This window comes from Pelodiscus sinensis, chromosome 32 (assembly GCF_052426305.1).
Source record: "Pelodiscus sinensis isolate ZL-2025 chromosome 32, ASM5242630v1, whole genome shotgun sequence".
NCBI classification, from domain to species: Eukaryota; Metazoa; Chordata; order Testudines; family Trionychidae; genus Pelodiscus; species Pelodiscus sinensis.
The window spans coordinates 11,824,904-11,845,344 of record NC_143083.1 but is presented as its reverse complement, the minus strand read 5'-3'; the positions used below and the strand labels follow the sequence as shown (position 1 = coordinate 11,845,344).

The following is a 20,441-nucleotide window of genomic DNA, read 5'->3' as shown; positions in this document are numbered from 1 at the left end:
CTCCCGTTAGGGCAAGGAGGGGAACATAGGGCTCCGTGGCCTCCCAGGGGGTGGAGGGTCCTGGGCCGATAAACCCCTGCCGTCTCCCGGGGGGTTGCTTCTTGGGATGGGGGGGGCACTTTTCACACTCTACGGAGGCCTCCCCTTTCTTTAGCTCAACTGCCTGACTTGGCATCAGGGAAGGGAGTAGATAAGGGTTTAGCTGGTTCTCTTCACTCTCCATCGAGCCCCAACATGGAAAGCCGCTGCCCCCTTTCCCCCGGTAACCCCAAAAAAGCCACGGGCCCTGCTGGCTCTTTTACAAACCTTTATTTCCATCCTTCCCCACGCCTCCCAGCCAGCTCCGCGCTCCCTTCACCGCTTTTTTTTTAATAAAGCTCGCGCCCACTTTCTCCACCAATTCAGGACAGACACGCTGCCGACCCGCCAGTCCCGCACCCCGCTTCCACCCAGCTCCCCTCGGAGCCACAGCCGGGAGGGTCTTTCCGCACCGGGCACACCGATGGCTGACTCGGACGGCAGCGCGGCCCCGCTGGCTAGAACTGGCTGCCAAGCCTCCATCACAAACGCCACCTGGCTGAGCTGATCTGCCGAAAAGCGATCATGAAAAAGAGTGGGACGGATCCCAGCACGTACACAAAATATCCCCCCCGCCCCCTCCCGGTACAGCCCTCCCCCCCTTCCAAAAAACAGATATGTTGCACACATTAAAATGATACAGAACGATACAGAACTCAGAAGGGAGAAAGGATGAAAGAGTCTCTTTGCAATAACAACCTACAGGGTCCAGTGAAACCGAGGCAGGGTCATAGGAGAAGGTCACTAGACAGAGAGCTTTCAAACCCACGGTGAGGGAGTCCAGGGGAATAAGTTAATCTATACAGACGGCGTTAGGCAAACGGACAGATGCGTAGCCGGCTTCCTGGCCGGCTTCCCTGGTGCTGCAGAAGGCTATTCTCAGCACGAGCGCCCGTGCAGAGCGCCCAGTGGGCAGCGGCCTACACACCAGCACAACAACACGGGAAGGGAGCGACATGGGAAGTCAAGAGATACGGAAGGTCTGTGAGACAGGGCCCCCTCCCCACTGGGTCGTGCAAACACAATCGCCAGCTAGAGAAGTTGCAGGAAAAGGGGGCAGTGGGAGAGCATGCTCCGGCACCCAGGAGGAGTTGGCTCAGGAATACCTCCCTCCCCTGCCCCCCGGCAGTGCTGGAGCTCTGTGGGAGCTGGGACTAGGGGGCTGGCAGTGGGGCAAGGTGCCAAGGTGCCAAATGGCTCAAGTTGGCTCCACACCCAGCCTTTCCACAGCAGCGCCGTCCCCACTGGAGAACCCGGAGCAGCGGTGTGAAGGAGCCACAGGGGGTTCCAAATACAGCTCCCCGTGGGTCTCCCCCACTCTTAGGGACCCGCCTCTGCATCTGGCTCAGAGCAAGGCTTCTCCTGGCTCCTTGCACTGAGCAAGGACCAGACAGACACCCTGTCTATGGGAGGGAGAGTCCTGGCAGATCCCTGACACCTGTCTGGCCTCGGGGACTCCGGCCCTGCCTACCTGCCAGATGTACCCGAGTTGTCTGAGCCGGGCTGCAGGGGTGCCATCCCTCCCCTCAGCCGGGAGCTGCCTGGGCCTCAGCGCTTGGCTGCGGCGCCCGAGGCTGACTCCGTTCCTAGCACGCCTGGGCCAGAGCCTCCTTTCGGACCGTCCGACCTGCGCCGCCTCCGGGGAAGGCGAATCGAGAGCTGGAGCCACTCCGCTGATGCACCCTCGCCCCACCACGGCCCTCCCCACGTCCGCCCCAGCCGCTTGCGCATGCCAGGCGAGGGCTCCGCCGTGAACCCCAAGGGGTCCCCCGCCCCACGCAGCTCCCTGTTCCAGACAGGCGCCGCCCCACCATGCCCTCTCCCCGCCCCACCAGAGGGTGCCCTCTGCCCCCCCCCCCCGCCCACCTGTGCTCCCCTCTGCTCCCACCAGCCACCTGAGTCCACCCAGCCGAGGCCCCAGACCAGTGTTTTCCCAGAAAAGCTGCAAGGACCCAGAGACAGGAGGCGAGAACCCAGATCTGCCTGGTGGGACCTTGCCGCTCCCTGCTGGGATTGTGAAGCGGGGGGGCAGTGAGGGAAGAGGACAGTCCCCCCTCACCCGCGGGAGGACAAGGGAGGGAGCCGGGAGCGGTTCAGGCTGCCCACCCCCCGGCTCAGGACGGGTTTTAAAAGAGCAGAAAGCGGGAAGGCAGATCAAAACGGGGGGAGGGGCTGCATTAAAATGTTCACAGGAAATAAGACATGGAGATGACAGGGGGACGGGGAGGGGCGGGGCTCTAGAGCACGGTTTTGTCCAGATCCACCTTGACGGGCAGCGGCCCCGCCTCCTCGTTGTCGTCTGCAGGGCAGATGGTGACAGCGATCACAGGGTGCAGAGAATAGGGGGCCGGGCCATCCAGGTCCTCCAGGTATTCCTTATCGCCGTTGATGCTCAGCGGCTGGAAGAGAATCAGAGCCACAGCGTGGGTGACAGGGCCTGGCTCAGGGAGGCAGAGCTAAGCCCCACCCGTGGGTGCCCTCTCTGGAAGGAGGGGCTGTGGCAGCAGGGACCCAGCTCAGAGGTTGTTATCACCCCAGCTCTGGAGTGTCTGGGATTCATTTCCCAACACCCCAAAATAAACCAGCCTGGGGCGCTGCTTGGCTCCCGACCGGCTGTGACATGCCAGCGCCCTGGCGTCCTGGGGACATGGGAAAGGAGGAGTTAGTATCTGGGCTTTCTCGGCTCTCCTCCCCGCTCCATGTCCCCGCCACGCTGGTCTCCACCAGGAGTTAACGCAAGGCAGCCGAGGCTGCGAACTACCCCCAGCCTGCCCCGATGTCTCCCTGGCGTCCCCCCGGCAGGCTGCGGCTGGGTTCCGCGCGGGGCCCCAGCTCGGTGGGATCTGCACCTGAGTTTGCCCTAGGATCCCGGCGGGCTCCCTACCTGGGTCTTGACGTGCTGGTCCGGGGCGGTCACAAGGCTGGCGCAGCTCAGCCACAGCATCACCATGATGGAGAGGAAGAGGCAGGCAGCCAGGATCCAGCGAGGAAGGCCTGAGCGCCTGGAGCACCCCACCGCCCCCCGCCAAAGAGAGAGGATAAGTTTATGGCTGGGGACCGGGGCGTGGGGACCACAAACAGGCCAGTGAGGGAAGAGTTTCCCCTGGCTACCACCTACCTGCCTTCTCCATAGAACATCCTCTCTGCAGTCTGGTCCCTTGCCAAGAAACCCCACCCTGGACCAAATAACCCCACCCCTCACTCAGATAGCCCCACCCCTTGCCAGATAGCCCCACCCTCACTCAGATAGCCCCACCCCTTGCCAAATAACCCCGCCCCTCACTCAGATAGCCCCGCCCCTCACTCAAATAGCCCTGCCCCTCACTCAAATAGCCCCGCCCCTCACTCAAATAACCTCACTGCTTGCTAGTAACATTTTGCTAACATGGTTTATTCTGCAGTGGAAATCCCCATCCCCACCTCATTATCGCCCCACCCTCTTTCTAGCCCCCATCCTCTTTCCTCCCCCTTCGTACCGCCCCCCACCCCGTTTGCCAGCCCTTTTCCTTCTGGCTCTCCCTTTACTCCCCGCGCGCCACAGGGCCCGGCCTGCACCTACTTGGACATGCAGCCCAGGAAGTCGTGTTCTGGCTGCTGGGTCTCCGGGTGCTGAATCCTGGGTTTGCTCTTTGGCTCTTTCAGGGGGGGTTTCTCCAGCTTTTCCTGGGGGCCTGGCAGGATGACACCCAGGCCCACATGACTCCCCTTCCACAGCAGGCTGGGCACAACCACCTGACCCCCCAGTGAAATCAGGGGCCCCTGGTCATGTGCCAAGGCTGGGGACTGGGGGGGCAGAAAAGGAGCCTTCTTGATAGTAGCCTAGAAGAACGAACCCATCCCCAAAAGGACTTAAAAACACCATTCGCTCTAGGCCTTGAACTGAGCCCCGGGAGGTCGGGCACAGACCACCAAGCCCTTCAGGCTGAGGGTGCTGGCTCCCCGTCCCCTCAGTGCGAGTTTGGGGGGGGGGGTCTCGCTTTGGTTCCTAGAAGCTAGGTGCTCACAGCACAAATCCACCCCCATGGGCCTCACACTGGCAGCCTCAGCAGGTGCTGGCGCCCCCCAAGTCAAGACGAAGCCTCTGGATGCCTGTAGAACAGTGTTTCTTAAGTTTTTAAGACCGAGGAACACCAAACAATAATTTTTTTTAATGAGGAACACCAAGGATTTTTTGTTGAGGAAAGAAAAAAGGGTCGGGAGGAGGGGAGTTATTGAGCCAAAAAAAAAAAAAAAGTCGCCTGCCCCTTTAAGGGTGGCCATTTTGTACTCTGTTGTTCTCCCACGGCACACCTCCAACTGCCTCGCAGCACATCAGTGTGCCGCGGAACACCGTTTAAGAAACAGTGGTGTGGAAGTTTCCAGCACAGGGGGGACGGGCCTGGCTCGGTGGAGGAGGGGCATGGGGCGAGAGGGGTGCCGAGGCAGACACCACACCCATGCTGGGCATCCCAGGGGGCTGTAGAGAAACAAGCTCAGAGCTGAAAGCAGCTTTCCAGTGGCTCCTGGCCCCCTCGCCTCACCCAGGCCCAAGCACTGCTCCTTGCTCACCCGTGTGAGGTTTCAGGGTGTTAGAACTGGAGACAGGCCACGACTTCTCCATCAGGTCCGACTTGGGCACCGGCACCTCAGGCACCGGGTACTCGATCTCCGGCTGGGACTGAGCATTGAAAAACAAACAAAAAGGACGAACACGCAGTTGGTGACCAAGCCCCAAAGCCTCCTGTGGGGCAGGTCTGGCCCGTGGGGCGAGGGACGCGCAGGTTCAGCTGGGATTTAGAGGGGCGGATCCCTCCGACGGCATTAACCCGACACCCACCAGTTTGTCAGTCAGCCTGTCTGTGCAGAGTGCTTCTCGGATGCCTGCACCTCAGCCGTGCCTGAGGGCGGGAGGGGATTAAGAAACTCTCTAGTCCGCGCATGCAGGGCTGTTAGAATCTAGTCTAGCCCTGGACCGTGACTCCATCTTGTAGCCCAGTATCCTGCCCAGGGATGTTTTATATCGGTTAACTGAATAGTCGAGTAACCTCGTGAACTTTTATCAGTTAGTCGACTATTTTATAGCCCCTGGGGGTGGGGCCAGCAGCCAGTGCGCTCCGGCCTCCCTCCTGAGGAGCCCGCTGCCACTCTGCACTGCTGCCTCTGTATCAGAGGCAGCAGTGCGGGGTGCCAGGCAGGAGCTGGTCTGCGAGGGGAACCAGTTTAAAAACCAGCTCCCGTTGTGGACCGGCTGCCTGTCACCCCATGCTGCTGCTTCTGAGAAAGAGGCAGCAGCGTGGGGTGGTAGCAGCCTCAATCTAGGGTGGGTCTGAGCTCCTGGACCCAGTGTGAGCTAGAACTGAGCCGGGCTGTCTGCCTGCCCAGCTCTTAATACACTTGAAATGCAGAGCTGCAGCAGGGGTAGGTCCCGGACCCATTGCAAGCCAGGCCTGAGAAACACACTGGCAGGGAGAGGGAAACGTGTGTAGTCTATAGCATTAACAGATAAGCTTTTGCTCATCGGTTAATCAGTTAATTGATTACACGATTACATCCCTAGTCCTACCTCCCTGCCATCCCTGACCACTGGCCATCTAATGTGGTCTCCCATTCCCGGTTCTTTGCAGGAAGGCAAATGCACCTGATCAGCGGGGGTGGGATAAATGCAACCCCCTTCCTGACCCCTGCTACAGCATCAGCTTGTGCCCTGAAGCATGGGGGTTCCCTGCTCTGTTGCAACTGCCCCCCAGGGCCGCCGCAGCGGGAGCCTGGCCTACCTGGAACACCACCACTTTGCCATCGTCGGCCTGCAGGTAGAAGGTCCAGGTGGAGGAGATGAAGCTCTGGGCAGAGCTGACGATGTCGTTGCAGAAGCTGGAGACCAAGTCGAACATGGAGAAGGACGCCGGCTGCGGCTCCAGACTCTGTGAGTCAACAAAGAGGAGAGAGGCCATCGGCTCGCTCAGCTGGGAACCACCCCGTGGCCCTGCCCCACCCCAGCCCCGCTTTCCCGCGCACAGGAGAGGCAGTTCTGGGCTCGAGGCTCTGCTCGAGGGTTCTCAAGCGGGTATATCGACCAGATCATGCTGAAGGACCCATGACAGTGCTCTTGGCCTAAATGAGCTATGAAACCTTCTGAGAGTGGAAGGATAGTCTAGTGCATGGGTTCCCAAACTAGGGGGCATGCTGAAATTCCAGGGGGGGCGCGAGGCGACCCAGCCACACGCACCCCCGTCACTCCCATTCCAAGTTTTGCTGCTATTTTGGGGGGGAGGCGTGAGAGTTTCTCAACAATCAAAAAGGAGACGTGATGCTGAAAAGTTTGGGAACCACTGGCTAGTGGTTAGAACAGTAGCCTAGCCCTTGTGAAACTAGACCTCAGTTCCCAGCTCTGCCAGAGTCCCTCTGTGACCGGGGGCAAGTCCCTGAGCTGATGTGTGCCTCGGTTTCCCCACGTGTGCAAGGGGGGATTACAGCCCTGCCCGTTAATCCACTGATGACATGGAGATGCTCAGATATTCCAGCAAAGGGGACTGTCATGATTATGAGGGTTAGCCAGCAGCCTGGGGATTAAGGGGTTAACTACACCTAGCCAGGTGGAGTGACCAATAGGAATGTAGGTGGGACTTTTCAAACTGGGACAAAGGAATTTGGGTTTTTTTCCTTTCTCCCTTTTGTCTCTCTGGGAGTGAGTTCTCTGCAGCTACAGAGAGGGACAAGCATGTCTCTCTCTCTCTCCAAGACACCATTCTTCATTTTCTGTAAGTAGGGTAAAGTTTAGGTAGTTTCGTTAGGTTTTATTGTTTTAAGGATTGGGTATGGGATCTGAGATCTGGCCCTGCTTAAAAGATGTTTTGGCTTTTCTTTGTAACTAAGTTCTAGGCCCATGGAGTTTCTCCATGAGTATATTTTGTTACCTCCCTATCTAGTCATTATGTTTGCATCAGGAATATTGTTGTAATAATAAAAGTTCTTTCATTTCTTTGTATTAACCTGGCAGTGGTTAATTGTGTGCCTTGATTTTTATCTTAGGGGTGAGATTTCCCAAATGATCTTCCCCCTAATTTCTTTATAAACATTTGGGTGGTGGCAGCGGAAGTTTTATTCCCAAGATCTAGGTTTTTAAGATTTTGGGGGAAGTTTTATACCAAAGCCTGGTAGATAAGGCTTTGGGGTACACTTGCTGGCCCCCACTTCTGCATTTATCATGCCAGAGAGGGGAAGGAGCCATGACAGGGACAGAAGACAGAGAACCTCTAGAAAGCCCAGGATAGTGAGTGGAATGAAATGACACAGCAGGACTCAGTCCAGGGGTCCTACTGTCTATGCATCTGTGCCCTTCTTGAAGGGCCGCTAATGCCCCGCGCCACCAGCCTCAGCATGAAGGCTGGAGGAAGAGTGGGACCCGAGATCAGAGTCAATACGCGCTGGCAGGAAGCACGGCAGATAAACAAGGCTCTTTGCACCGGCACTGAACTCACATGAAAAAGTCTTAAACAAAAGAGCTGAGATGCCAAAGGGCCTTTCTCTCCAGGAAGCTTATCCATGCCCTGGATTCTTGGCTCTTTGCAAGGTGTGTGACTTTTTAAAGCATCTGCTTGACGGCTCCTTGCCATGGGGTGTGATACTTTTTCTAAGGCGGGGAAGGCCAGAGCAGAGAGATGAGCAAAGGGGGAAGAAATAGGTCAGATTCTGCAGCTCGTCATCATGCTCAATCTGCTTTGCCTGCTTGCCCACGACTCCAAAGGAAAAACACTTTGGGTTGAATTAATGATTAAAGGAATGTTTGGAATGCAATCAGCGCAGACCAGTCTCCGGACCTGGCCTTTCACAGACTTCCCCCCGACTCCACCAGTTCTTTCAGGGGACACAGGGACAAATGCTTGTCCCCTTAACAGGGACAGCTGGCACTTGGATACAGCCATGCAACTGAGACGTCCACCTCCCAAAGCAAAACCCTGCCCTCTGCCACTGATTCTGTGTTCGCCCTTGGGCATGTCACTGGACCGTGCTTGTATTTCCCCGTCTTTAATGCTCATTGCCAGTCTCCATTTCAATTAGTTAATAGAAAGCCCTTTGAGCACCTGGGCTGAGAAGCTCGCGGCAGTCTGGTTCCTCATGCCTGATCCTTGCTCTCCACCGCAGAAAGCCATCCTTGCAAAGGTGAAAGCCTCTACCCAGGACCAAAGGCTAACACAGTTGTTTGGGCACCATGGGGAGGTGCAGTGACATGCGGCCCCAGAGCGCGGGGAGGGAGGAAGGCTCGTGGCTTCGGCCTCCTGGGTGGCACATGGCCCAGCCCCCCCAGCCCTGGGGCACGGGGAGGTGGAAGCTCCTGGGCAGCAATGCTCCGCCCCCAGGGTGCCTGTCGTAGGCGCCAGCTGCCTTGCGGGGTGTGTTCTCCTGGCACAGCCTGGGCTCCCACATGCCGGCCCAGGGTTGCCAATTGTCCAATTGTGCAAACCCAAAGCCCTTGCCCCGCCCCTGCCGTTCCCTGAGGCCACGCCTCTCCCTGGAGGCCACACCTCTTCTGAGAGGCCACGCCCTCACTCACTGAATCCCCCTTCTTCCATCGCTCACTCTCCCCCAGCCTCACTCACTTTCACCAAGGGGTTGGAGTGTGGGAGGGGCATGGGGCCAGGCTCTAGGAGGGAGTTTGGGTGCAGGGGGTGCGAGGCCGGGCCCTGAGAGGGAGTTTAGGTGCAGGGGGTGCGGGGTCGGGATCTGGGAGGGAGTTTAGGTGCAGGGGGTGCGGGGTCGGGATCTGGGAGGGCGTTTGGGTGCAGGCTCTAGGCTGGGGCAGGGGGTTGAGGTGCAGAAGAAGGTTGGGGGGGCAGCTGGCTTCTGTGCGCTTCCTGCTCCCGGCTCTGGAAATGGCGCCCGCAGGCACCGTGGACAGGTGCCACGAGGGGACAGAGCCCTGCCCCAAAAGCGCAGCACTCCCCTGGGGGACCGTGCCAAACCGCCTACCAGAAAGGGGGGGGAACACGGTCGAAGGCCCTAGGAGAGCACCCAGATCCACCCGCTGCATGTCTGGTGGGCCCTGCCGCAGCCGGGCTGGGTTGGGTCCCTCTTCCCTCTTGCACCTTTTCCCAGCACCAGCTCCCAGCTCCCAAACAACCATCAAGGGCCCTTGTCCAGCAAGGGAGTCACCAGGCAATGACTCGCTTGCACAAAGCCACACCGGGGCACTGCCCCACCTCGCCGGGGGACTCGGCCGGGCCTGGAGAGATCCAACAAGCACATGGACACAACACAGGCCCCACCCAGGCCTGCTGGTCTCTCCTCCTCACCCCACCTGTGCGCATGCGCAGGCCCACCCATGGGGCGCGGGCCTGCCCCCTGGGCACACGGCACATGTGCACGCCAGCCACAGCCACTGGTGCAAAGTCCGGGGCCTGCCCCCGGGACGCACGGCAGATGTGCTGCCCAGCCCGGCCCGGCCAGCGCTGCTGGTGCACACGCTGGGCCGTGCAGGGCCCCACAGCCGTGGGGGCAAGGGTGCTGCTGTCCAGCGCCGTGGGGCCAGCACTGTAGGAGCCGGGCGTGTGGCTCCTGATGGCAGCTGTAAGGGACACCACACGCCCCTTCCAGCTGCCATCAGGCGCCCCCATGGGTTGGCGCCCTGGGCAGCTGCTCGGCTCGCCCATGCCGCCATCCGGCCCAGCCCAGGGCTCCAGGGTGCGACCGGTGTCCTGTGAACTGCAATATCCAAACTGCTGCATCTAGACACGGTGTCCTGTCTAACAGGGTTGAGTGTTTAGACCGCAGGCCTGGATTTGATGTGTCTGATCACTGACTCTGACTTCAGACCCATCTTTTCTAGTCAGCACACTTCTCTGAGGCTGTGTCTAGACAGCAAGCCTCTTTCGAAAAAGACCAGCTACACGACAACCAGTACTTTCGCAAAGGCAAGCCGCTTTTTCGAAAGAGAGCACCCAGGCAGTCTGGATGCTCTCTTTCGAAAAAGCACAGTTTGCATAACTTAGCGCCTTTTCTCGAAAGAGCACTTTCGAAAAAAGGCGTTCTTCCTCCCACAACGAGGTTTTCCGCGGTCGAAAAAACTGCCGCGTGCTTTCGATTTACTTTCAAAAGAATGCGGCAGCAGTCTAGATGCAGGGGAAGATTTTTCGAAAAAACCCTGTAGTCTAGACACACCCTGAGCGATTGTTCGTACCAGTGAGTTCGCCTGAAGTGTCTGGTAAATCGGCTCAGGTTTATGGAGACTGCTGTACACCCACTTGCCATTGATGAAGTGGTGAGACAACTCATAAGCTTGCAGTGCCTGTCCTGAGCTGGGCAGGGTGGTCTTTTCCTGAGGCACGAAGCTGGGAGATTGGGGGGATTTGGCCTGTGCCTTTCTCTGTGCGGTTATGTCTACACCAAGGGTTTTTTCTGGGATCCTGGAAAAAACGGAGGTATCCCGGAAAAAGCCCACCGCGTCCAGGGAACGCGTCTGCTCTTCCACTTTTTTTTGTGGAAGAGCAAACACGCTCTTTAGGGGAGCCCTACATTCCTCGTCTCATAAGAAACAAGGGCTCCTCTGAAAGGTACGTCTACACTAGCCCTCTAGATCGATCTAGGGAGGCTAATGAGGGCGACCGAAATTGCAAATCAAGCCCGGGATTTAAATATCCCACGCTTGATTTGCATGTTCCCAGCCGGTCGCCATTTTTAGAAATTGACTAGCCCGAAGTAACTGCCTGCGTCTACACGTGGCAGTGAAACGGGACTCCGATTTAAAGCCCTAACTCAAATTAGCTGGTATTCCTCCTGCAATGAGGTTTACCAGCTAATTCGATTTAGGGGCTTTAAATCAGAATCCCATTTCAATGCCGCGTGTAGACCCGGGCAGTTTCTTCGGGCTAGTCAATTTCCAAAATGGCGACCGGCCGGGAACATGCAAATCAAGCATGGGATATTTAAATCCCAGGCTTGATTTGCAATTTCGGTCGCCCTCATTAGCCTCCCTAGATAGATCTATGGGGCTAGTGCAGATGTACTCAAAGAGGAGGAAGCCTCTTCCGGAAAAACAATTGGAAAAAGCACCGCAAATTGCGGAGCACAATTTGCGGCGCTTTTTCTGATAAAACCCGATAGTGTCAACCTAGCCCGTGATTCGTGAACGCCCCTGGGAGCATTCCTGCCATGTAGCGGGGTGTGGGGCATCACATGCAGCCGTGCTGAGTGATAACAGGGCCTGGAGGGGGTTGCTGCTTGTCTCTAACAGGGCACCGGGAGAGACAGCCCCGAGCGGCGAGTGAAGGGCACGACTGTCATTTGTGGCATCAAACGACCCTGGAAGGACCAGCACTGTCTGCAGAAGGGGCCTCCATTCCAGGTGCGACCGATCCAGGATTTCCCCCAGCTCACCCAATCTGCTGGCCAGATGGTCAGCTCGCCGCTGCAGAGCGATGAGTAATAGCTGGCTGCCGGCCCCCGCCTGGAATGCACCCTGGCGCTAATCCTGATCCCAGGAGCCTCCGACCCTCATGGGAATGAAACTCCTGCTGCTCCTTGGCCTCCACGCCGCACAACTGAGCAGGCGGCAGGAGGGGATCTTTGCGGGGGCGGATCTCAGACTAGGATCCATAGACGCTGCCACGAGGCGGTCCGAGGGGCTGCCGCACCCCCCGGCTCAAACCGGTTCCCATCATCTACCAAGTGCAGTTTGGTTCAGTGGCTCCCCGCACCCATTGCTGTACGGCGTATTCCAGCCCCCCCCGCAATGATCTGCACTTTCCAGGCCCATCACCCCGGCATCTGAGCCCGCTGGCCCTTGGGAAAGAGGCGGCTCATACCTTGTCTTTCCAGCCCTGCGCCTCGGGCAGCTGCTTTCTGCATCCAGTGGTGCAGCCGAACTGCTCCTCCGCGCTGCCGTAGGCCTCAATACAAGCTGCAAGAGAGGCAGGGAAGGAACAGTCAAGGCCCGGGCATCTCACAACCAGGCGGCGAGTGGATTCAGAGCCCGGGACAACCAGGGGCCGGCAGCACGGCCTAGAGCCAGGCAGAGGGCAGCAGGGGTGTCCACCCACCCTACACTGCTCGGCCAGAAAATCCACAGCCCCCTGCTATGCCGGCCCAGGGTTCCCAGTGTAGCTGCCAGTGTTCCTCTGCCCCGAGCTACTCCAGGGCTGAGAGCCAGGTGCACCAGCCAAACCCCTTCCAAGGGACCATCACCCACAGAGCACCCCGACCAGAGCTCAGCCCCCATTCCAAGCAGCTACCCTGGCACCCCAGCAATGTGTCTCCTACAATACCTGAGACGCTGAGGCCTCCTCGACTCTGCAGGGCCATGAAAGCCTCCAGGTGGGAGCACTTTTCACAAGGGGAGGGGTTTGCCCAAAGAGCCTCGCTTACGAAGTCCACCCTCCCCGGCGCTGAATCCCGGCTGCTCCTCCCCAGAGGCAGCTGCAGTTCAGCGAGGCTCTGGAAACCGCTGTGGGATCCCTTGTGGGGAAGGGCACGGCACGGTAGTGCATCGCCACCGGGGGGGGGGGGGGGCAGGAAGCCCGGCCGGCTCACATGGTGCTGGGAGCTCACTGGGCAGCCTTCAGCCCGACGAGGGGTGTTAGGTCGCTGCAGAGGGCACGTTACATCATTGCAGCAGCCTGGTGGCGAGGCTTTGAGAGCGTGAAATCCCAGTCGGAACATTATTAATCCCCTTGGTGTTTGCAATGGTCACAGCCCCACTGGGTTCATCTGGGGCCTTGCCCCCACGTGACCCTCCATCTTCCAGGAGCTCTGTCCTGATTTGCACCAGGAAGTGCACAGAGACCACCATGATTTGCACTAGGGACTGAGTGGAGCTGGCCCTGGTTTGCACCACAAGGTGAGTGGAGCGGGTCTGGATTTGCACCCAGGAATGAGTGGAACTGGTCCGGATTTACACCAGGAATCAAGTGGAACTGGCCCAGATTTGCACCAGGGCGCGAATGGTGCCGGCCTTAATTTGCACCAGAGAGTGAGCAGAGCCAGCCTTAATTTGCACCAGGGAGCAAGTGCAGCCAGTCTGGATTTGAACCAGGGAGAGAATGGAGCCGGTTTGGATTTACACCAGGGAGAGAATGGAGCCGGTTTGGATTTACACCAGGGAGCAAGTGGAACTGCTCCAGATTTGCACCCAGGAGCAAGTGGAACTGGTCTGGATTTGCACCACAGTGCACCCCGGCCGTGGCACTTTCTCTGGACGGCATGGGGGTGCAGAAGGAGCAGAAACAGTCTCTGTCCTGACAGCCTAAGTGGAGAAGCTCCTTCTGGACAATGTAACAGAGGGGGCGGCGGGAGAAGAGGGGAGGGAACGTTAATTGGCTGTGCTGTTCTTTACCTGATTCGCATTCGGCTCTGGTTGCGTTCAGCTCGGCGCTCACATCCACAAAGTGACAGATGGAGAACAGCCGGCACCCTCGGTAACAGGCGTCGAGTACCGCGTCCTGCCGAGAGAAGAGGAGAGCTAGGAGATGACACAGCTCACAGTACAGCGGCTGCACCCCAGCCCGCTGCCAATACCCAAAAGCCCCTGGGGACCCCGCTGTGCTGTGGGACTGCAGGGGAGGTGGGAAGGGTGGCTCATTCTCTGCACCGGACCAGGACTCTGGTGGCTGGGTCATCAACACCCGCTCCCGATCCTTCCTCCCTGTCAACCGCCCACACACAGCAAGACCCAGCACAACGTCAAGGCGGTGGCACCGTCTCCCCGGAGGGGCAGTGCACCCCGGGACTTTGGGCCTTTTCAGCGAGGCTGGACGTGGCTCTGCGGAGTATACGGCAGGGAAGGACTGTGCCTAGGGCTCCGGGGGACGGACTTGAGCAGTGGTTTACCGCCTGTGGTCTGGGGGTCCCCGGAGAGGCCTCAGACTGTGATTACGGTTTCCAAAGGAGTCCGCACCGCCATTTCGTAGGCATCCACACGGGACAAAAGGCTGAAACCCCCCGGCCTGGGAGGAGCCCCTGGCGAGCCAACAGGCCTGCTGATGGCACCGGGTGTTTCTCACACCCACAGACTCGGTGGGCCCGTGCACGGGGGGGAGTCTGTGGGCCGCCGTGCATGTGCACGTTCACCAGGAAGCCTCACCCCCTGCCAGGGCCCCGACTGGCCCGAGAGGAACGGCTCCAACCATGGGGCTGGGCCGCGCCGGCCTCTCAGCAGACCCGGAACTTCGGCAAAAGGACCGAGGTACCGTTGGCTTCAATTGCCACCTGTGGTCTGCGCCCAGCAACCTGCCCACGGCTCCTCACCAAGCAGCAGTTGGGCGGCTCGGGGCTGCGGCAGGAACCAGCCTCTTCCCCCCGGTTAGAGGCCTAGGCCAGGGCCCGATTCTGCCAGGCAGTCACCCCTCACGCCCAGACCCTCCCTCAGCAGCAGCCTTGGGAGGTGAGGCCAGGCCTAGGCCCTCGCCCCAGGCTCACCTCTGCCCCATACGGCCCCTGAGGAGGCTGCCTGGAAACAACCACACAACTGCATGCAGCCAGCGGGCTGTCGCTTCCCCCTGCAGCATCCGTCCATCTGAGTTGCCATGGCAACACAGCATGTGGCCCTGAGCATCCTTCCACCCGGGTGAAGTGGTGTTCCGTTACTGCTATTTATGCACATAGGGATCATGCCTGGGGCTGCTGTAGGACCCTCCTCACACCTTGTGGGGCTGTCGGCTCCTGGCCCACACAGGCTAGGAGCTGGCAGCCCCATGCAAGGCCGGAAGCAGCAGCCCTACACAAAACTGGAGCCGGCAGCCTCCTGTGGGGACAGAAGCAGCCAGGCTGGAGCCCCCCACGACCCCATCCCCGTTTAATCAGTTAACCAGTTAAATGTAATGTTTAGCCGGTTAACTAATTAAACGGATTTTACATCCATACTCCCTGCCTGAAAGTGGAGTCTCTACCCTGCTACCTAGCTCTTTTCATGAATAGATCTGAAAGGCCTTTCCAAAGAGGTAGCATCACTGCCCGCCCCCCATTTTACAGATGGGGAAACTGAGGCACGGAGTGAGGAAAGTGACTTGCCCAAGGTCATCTAACAGGCCAGAGGCAGAGCCAGAAATAGAATCCAGATCGCCTGAGACCCAGGCCAGTGTTCTAGCCAAGAGACAGCAGAGAGACCCAACTAAGACCAGGCGGGAGTTATTCCCATCAGTCTAATAAGCACCTGCCCCAGTCACCGCCCAGCAGTCTGCAGGGAGGGTGAAGGAGGTGAGTTTTAAGGCAAAAAGAGGGGAAATCAAAGAGGCCTTGGACCAGCAATTGCAAGCAGGGCTCTTCTCTACATGCGGGGCAACTTGCTTTAGTGATCCTGGACAGCAAGGGGTTAAGGTGCGTCTTAGCAAGGATGCTTCTCTCCCGCTTCCTCGCCCTCGGGCTTCCCTCAGTAGAAAGGCCAGTTGTCTGGTACAGGGGAGAGGAAGTGTAAAATGGATCCTTCTGATCTAAAGGCTGGTGCCAAAGGCCAGCCAACGGCATCTGTGTTGCCTGCGCCGCGTTTGCGTGTGAGAAATGCAGGGCGGTGCACCCATCTCCGGGCTCAGAGCAGCTTGCGATTCATCCCTGGCATCCTGTGCCATCCGAGGTTCTGCAGCTGTAGATCTAGGTAAATAGTCTGTCTTTGAATGCTACCCTAATAAAGGGAGAAATTCACTGCCAGGCTGAGGGGTGGCTGACCATGTAGAGCCAAAAGACAAGCGGGTTAGAGATGGGAAATTTCCTTGCCCCCCTCCTTTTGGAATAAATCACTGGTGGTCAATGTTCCCTCTAACTTTTTTTCTATATGCACGCAGAATAAATTTTGTGACATGCACCAAGGAAGATGTGGATGTGCACCACCAGTAGACATTCATGCTGCTGGAGGTGGGCGCGCTGCCAATCAGCTGGGCAGCAGCTGAATCCTCCTGGGTGGCCGCACAAGCACTCAGCTTACAGGGAACATGGCTCATGGTCTGAAAACAAACCACGCAATTCCGTGGGCTCCCTTTGCCGGCCAGGGCTCCATTCCTAGGCAGTTTCCTTTCTTGGCCTACTCTAGATTTATGCTCATTTAGTCTGCTGCAATGAGGTTGCCCTGCACGTAGAGAAGAGCCCTGCTTGCAATTGCTGGTCCAAGACCACTTTAATTTCCCGCTCATTTTGCCTTAAAACTCACCTCCTTCACCCTCCCTGCAGACTGCTGGGCAGTGACTGGGGCAGGTGCTTATTAGACTGATGGGAATAACTCCCGCCTGGTCTTAGTTGGGTCTCTCTGCTGTCTCTTGGCTAGAACACTGGCCTGGGTCTCAGGCGATCTGGATTCAATTTCTGGCTCTGCCTCTGGCCTGTTAGATGACCTTGGGCAAGTCACTTTCCTCACTCCGTGCCTCAGTTTCCCCATCTGTAAAATGGGGGGGGCGGTGATGCTACCTCTTTGGAAAGGCCTTTCAGATCTATTCATGAAAAGAGCTAGGTAGCAGGGTAGAGACTCCACTTTCAGGCAGCGACTAGGGATGTAAAATCCCGTTTACTTAGTTAACTGGTTAAACATTCAGTTTAACTGGTTAACTGATTAAACGGGGATGGGAGGGTGGGGGGCTCCAGCCTGGCAGCTTCCGTCCCCACACAAGGCAAACAAACAGCCACTTGCAAGGGGATACCCCAGCTGACATATCCAAGCCCTGGCTGTTCCTCTGGAATCACTGCTTCATGCCCATCCTGTCTCGGAGGGGTGATTCCAGCAGGAAGAAGGTGCTGATGTCTCCATGGAAGGCAGGAGCATCCCGTCCCCTCCATTCTCTGCCACACCGCAGGCAGATAAAGCCTCGTGCAAAAACAACCATGGGAATTCCACTGCACTGCTTGCCCTGTTTTTGTTAAGCATGGAGGGGGGGTGTAATGGACAGAGGCAACAGATCCCAGCATGCACTGCTCCAGCAAAGGCACTCTGATCTTGACAGAACATTGCATGTTGGGACCTGTAGTCTTCACGAGCCGTACCTCAGAATTAACAGAGCAAGGTGGCTGCAACAAGACCCACACCGTACAGCCACACACTTGGGCTAGCTGCTAAGGCCAGCTGCAGGCTTCTCCTTTTTGCAGTATGTGTCCTGTACTTCAAGCAGGTTGCACATTTTAAATGGGTCTAATATAAAATCACAGATCCCCCCCCCACAAAAAATGTTTTCGATTTGCACCCAGCAACTTTAACAACTAGCAGGATCACAAACCAGAAAGCAGCCCACATAGCTTCAAAATGAGCCACCCGTTTCAGAATAACTTGACTTCTCATACGCATGCATGCACAGAAACCCACCCAGAACAGCCCCCTTCCTGCCCCCACTCATTTGAACAAATCCTTCCCCCGAAACATCGTTTACTGCAAACGGACGATCCAGAAAATAAACCCTAAATTGGACATGAGGAGCACATGGGAACATCTGGGCACTTGCAAGTTTTAAAATATTTTTATTGTCCCCACACAAACAAAAGTACAAATCAGCCTGTTCAATATATCATCAAAGGATCGGTTACTACATCTGGGGGGAAAAAAGATCAGACTCTTCATTCCTGATGAATGACCAGAGAGGATACTGTGAACGGGCCTGGGGATATCTCAATCATATTTCAAGTAAACTCTTATTATTGATGGATTATGGATAGCAGGGATTATGGATCTACACGTCACCCTTACCTCAAAATAGCTTATTTCGAAATTTAAATAAAGCACTATTCTGAAATATCCTTTGGAACGAGGGTTACAGGGACGCCGGAATACCATGCCCGCTATTTCAAAAAACTATTTCGAAAAAGCGGGCTGCTTTAAAGACGCGGAATAGCTATTTCAGGATACTTCCGGTATCCCAAAATAGCTCCACAGTGTAGACATAGCCTAAGGGTATGTCTAGACTACATGGCTCCGTCGACGGAGCCATGTAAAATAGTTTACTCGGCATAGTGAAAGAAGGGGAATTTAAATAATCCCCGCTTCATTAAAATAAAAATGGCCGCCGCGCTGTGCCGACGATCAGCTGATCCGGCGCAGCACGGCAGTCTAGACGTAGCGCAGTCGACAAGGGAAGCCTTTGTCGACCGCTCTGGTAAACCTCATTTCTCGAGGCGTCTAGACTGCCGCGCTGTGCCGGATCAGCTGATCGTCAGCACAGTGCGGCGGCCATTTTTATTTTAATGAAGCGGGGATTATTTAAATCCCTGCTTCTTTGACTATGCCGAGTAAACTATTTTACATGGCTCTGTCGACTGAGCCATGTAGTCTAGACGTACCCTTAGTGTCGGATGACTAGAGGTCACCAAATCAAATTAATAGGCAGCAGGTTTAAAACAAACAAAAGGAGATATTTCTTCACACGGCCCACAGTTAACCTGTGGAACTCCTTGCCAGGGGATATTGTGAAGGCCAGGAATTTCACAGGGTTCAAAAAAGAGCTAGATAAATTCATGGAGTATAGATCCATGAAGGATAAATCCATGGAGGATAGGAATGGTGTCCTTAGCCTCTATCAGAGGCTGGGAATGGATAATGGGAGAGGGGTCACTTGATGATTATCTGTTCTGTTCATTCCCTCTGGGGCCCCTGGCATTGGCCTCTGTCAGCAGACAGGACACTGGGCAACATGAACCTTTGGTCTGACCCGGTGTGGCCGTTCTTAGGCTTTTTCCTTCCTAGAAGTGGTTTTAACAGCAGTAAATGTGACTGGTTTTAAAACAACCACTTGGGCTTTTCCACTGCTGTGTTTGGATCTGTCACATGGATCTTTGATGGCCTTTTCCGCCTGCCAATGTACGGCCATGGTACATTATTACACAAAAGCTGAGGCAGGCTCTGATCCAAGACCTTACTTTGAAGTTATTTGTTTAGAAGCCAGAACTGTTTCCCCCCCCCCCCCCATGATTATTGTTTGCCCGGTTTCTCTGATCCCTGCAGCTCTTATCCACGATACCCAAGCGATTTCCTGAGAGCGCCGTCGACCCCAGCACGAACGACAGCTTCAGCCCCTGCTGCGCCTACGCCAGTGTGACGAGTTTGGCAGTGCTCGGGCACCAGGCTCCGACACGGCCCTTCCCCCCTCGCGGAGGAGGCATCCTGGGAGGAGAAGCTGCCCCGGGGATGCAGTGCTTTTGTCTCGCTCATGGGTTGTCTGAGGGGTGGGGGGGATGCACAGGCATCTTTCAGCTGAGCCGGGTGGCAGGGCTGTGAGAAGGGAGCCATGGGAAAGAAAGCAGGTGTCCGGCTGCATAACCCAGCCAGATCCAGCCCACTGGCTTTAGCTCTCACTGGACACCAGGTGCCTCGCCAAACAAAATGGATGAACTGCAATTTTGCCGGCACCCGAATGGTGCGTCGTGGCCTGCCCCCAGCACCTGGGCAGCAGGCGCTGCTAGCCAAAGAGCATCGCCTTGACGAATAGCCGCGATTTTTAGTCACACGCTCCCCTCCCCTCCAGATTTCGCCCCCCATCCAGCACCAGATAAGAAATTCAAGGCTTTAAGATGGGGACCCTGGCAACCCCATCCCCTGCCCAAGCAGAAAGCGGCAGGGCCTGGCTGGAAGGGATGGGGGGGGGTTGGGGTGACACATGACAAACCCCCCCCCCCCCTTTGCACGGCTGCAAAATACAAATATCATGACGCCCCCCCCGCCTCCTCCCCGCATGCAAAACAAACCAGCGCCCCGAGATCGGTGGGGTGTGCCCCTCCCGCATCCAACAGCAGGACGGGAGGGGGGGGACCTCCCCCCACCAAGGATCCCGCCCTGGGCTGGATTGACGCCCCCCCCCCCCAGCGTGTTGCTTTTGCTCAGCCCCCCTTTGGAAAAATCTGCTCCCCCAACCCCCCCCCCCCCGGTTCCCCGCTGCCGGGCCAGGCGCCGCGCAGCCCCGCGGTGCTCACTCGGGTCGCGCCGGGCGGCTGGGCGCAGCGCTCCCGGCAGGCGCTGATGTCCCCCAGCTGCGGGGCGAAGGGGTCCTGGGCGGCGGCCAGCGCCAGGCCGAGCGCGAGCAGCGGCAGCGCCATCCCGAGCCGTGGCCGGACTCCCCGGGCCGCGGGCGCCTGCAGCCGACGGGGAGGGCGAGCGAGCGAGCGGTGCCCGGCGGTGGCAGGAGCAGCGTGACGCGCGGTGCACGGAGCGAGGGAGGCTGGGAGAGAGACGCGGGGAGGGAGGAGGGGGGGAGAGATGCGGCCAGCGGGGATGCAACGGGGCCTCCTGCATCCCTGCTGCCCTGGAGGGGGCGGGCAGCCCGAGCCCTGCAGCTGGGGGGCAGCCAGGACCCTGTGGGAGCCCCCTCTGGCACGCCTGGGATTTCCCTTTTGGGGAGGGGGGGCTGGTGCCACCCTGCCTGCTGGCACCGTCCCTGGTTGGGGTCCCCCCCAGCATGAATTTGCCCATCGTGCTGCGGGCAGAGGCCTGGCGCAGG

The 20,441-nt window shown here is 57.7% G+C and overlaps 1 protein-coding gene across 2 annotated transcripts; it reads right to left on the bottom strand.

Moving 5' to 3' along the window:
- Positions 1-292: 292 nt before the first annotated feature.
- TMEM59L (transmembrane protein 59 like) lies at positions 293-20,151 on the bottom strand. 2 transcript variants are annotated; one of them, XM_089774911.1, is made up of 8 exons: positions 19,918-20,151; positions 13,382-13,487; positions 11,856-11,950; positions 5,832-5,978; positions 4,627-4,735; positions 3,638-3,749; positions 2,963-3,104; positions 293-2,477 (listed from the first exon to the last, which is right to left on the bottom strand). In XM_089774911.1, the coding sequence occupies exons 1-8, from the start codon at positions 20,038-20,040 to the stop codon at positions 2,316-2,318; spliced, it is 996 nt and encodes a 331-aa protein (XP_089631037.1). In that variant the 5' UTR covers positions 20,041-20,151; the 3' UTR covers positions 293-2,315. The 2 variants fall into 2 exon arrangements, with proteins under 2 accessions (XP_089631037.1, XP_075759006.1); XM_075902891.2 differs by having other exon boundaries at positions 2,963-3,080; positions 19,918-20,149.
- Positions 20,152-20,441: the final 290 nt, after the last annotated feature.

Excerpts from the sequence above, each read along its gene's own strand:
- TMEM59L (XM_089774911.1), bottom strand. The coding sequence starts at position 20,040 with ATGGCGCTGCCGCTGCTCGCGCTCGGCCTGGCGCTGGCCGCCGCCCAG. Across the intron at positions 5,979-11,855 it reads CGCAGGGCTGGAAAGACAAG|AGTCTGGAGCCGCAGCCGGC; the intron begins GTATGAGCCGCC and ends GTTGACTCACAG. Across the intron at positions 3,105-3,637 it reads TTCCTGGGCTGCATGTCCAA|GCGGGGGGCGGTGGGGTGCT; the intron begins GTAGGTGCAGGC and ends CCTCTCTCTTTG.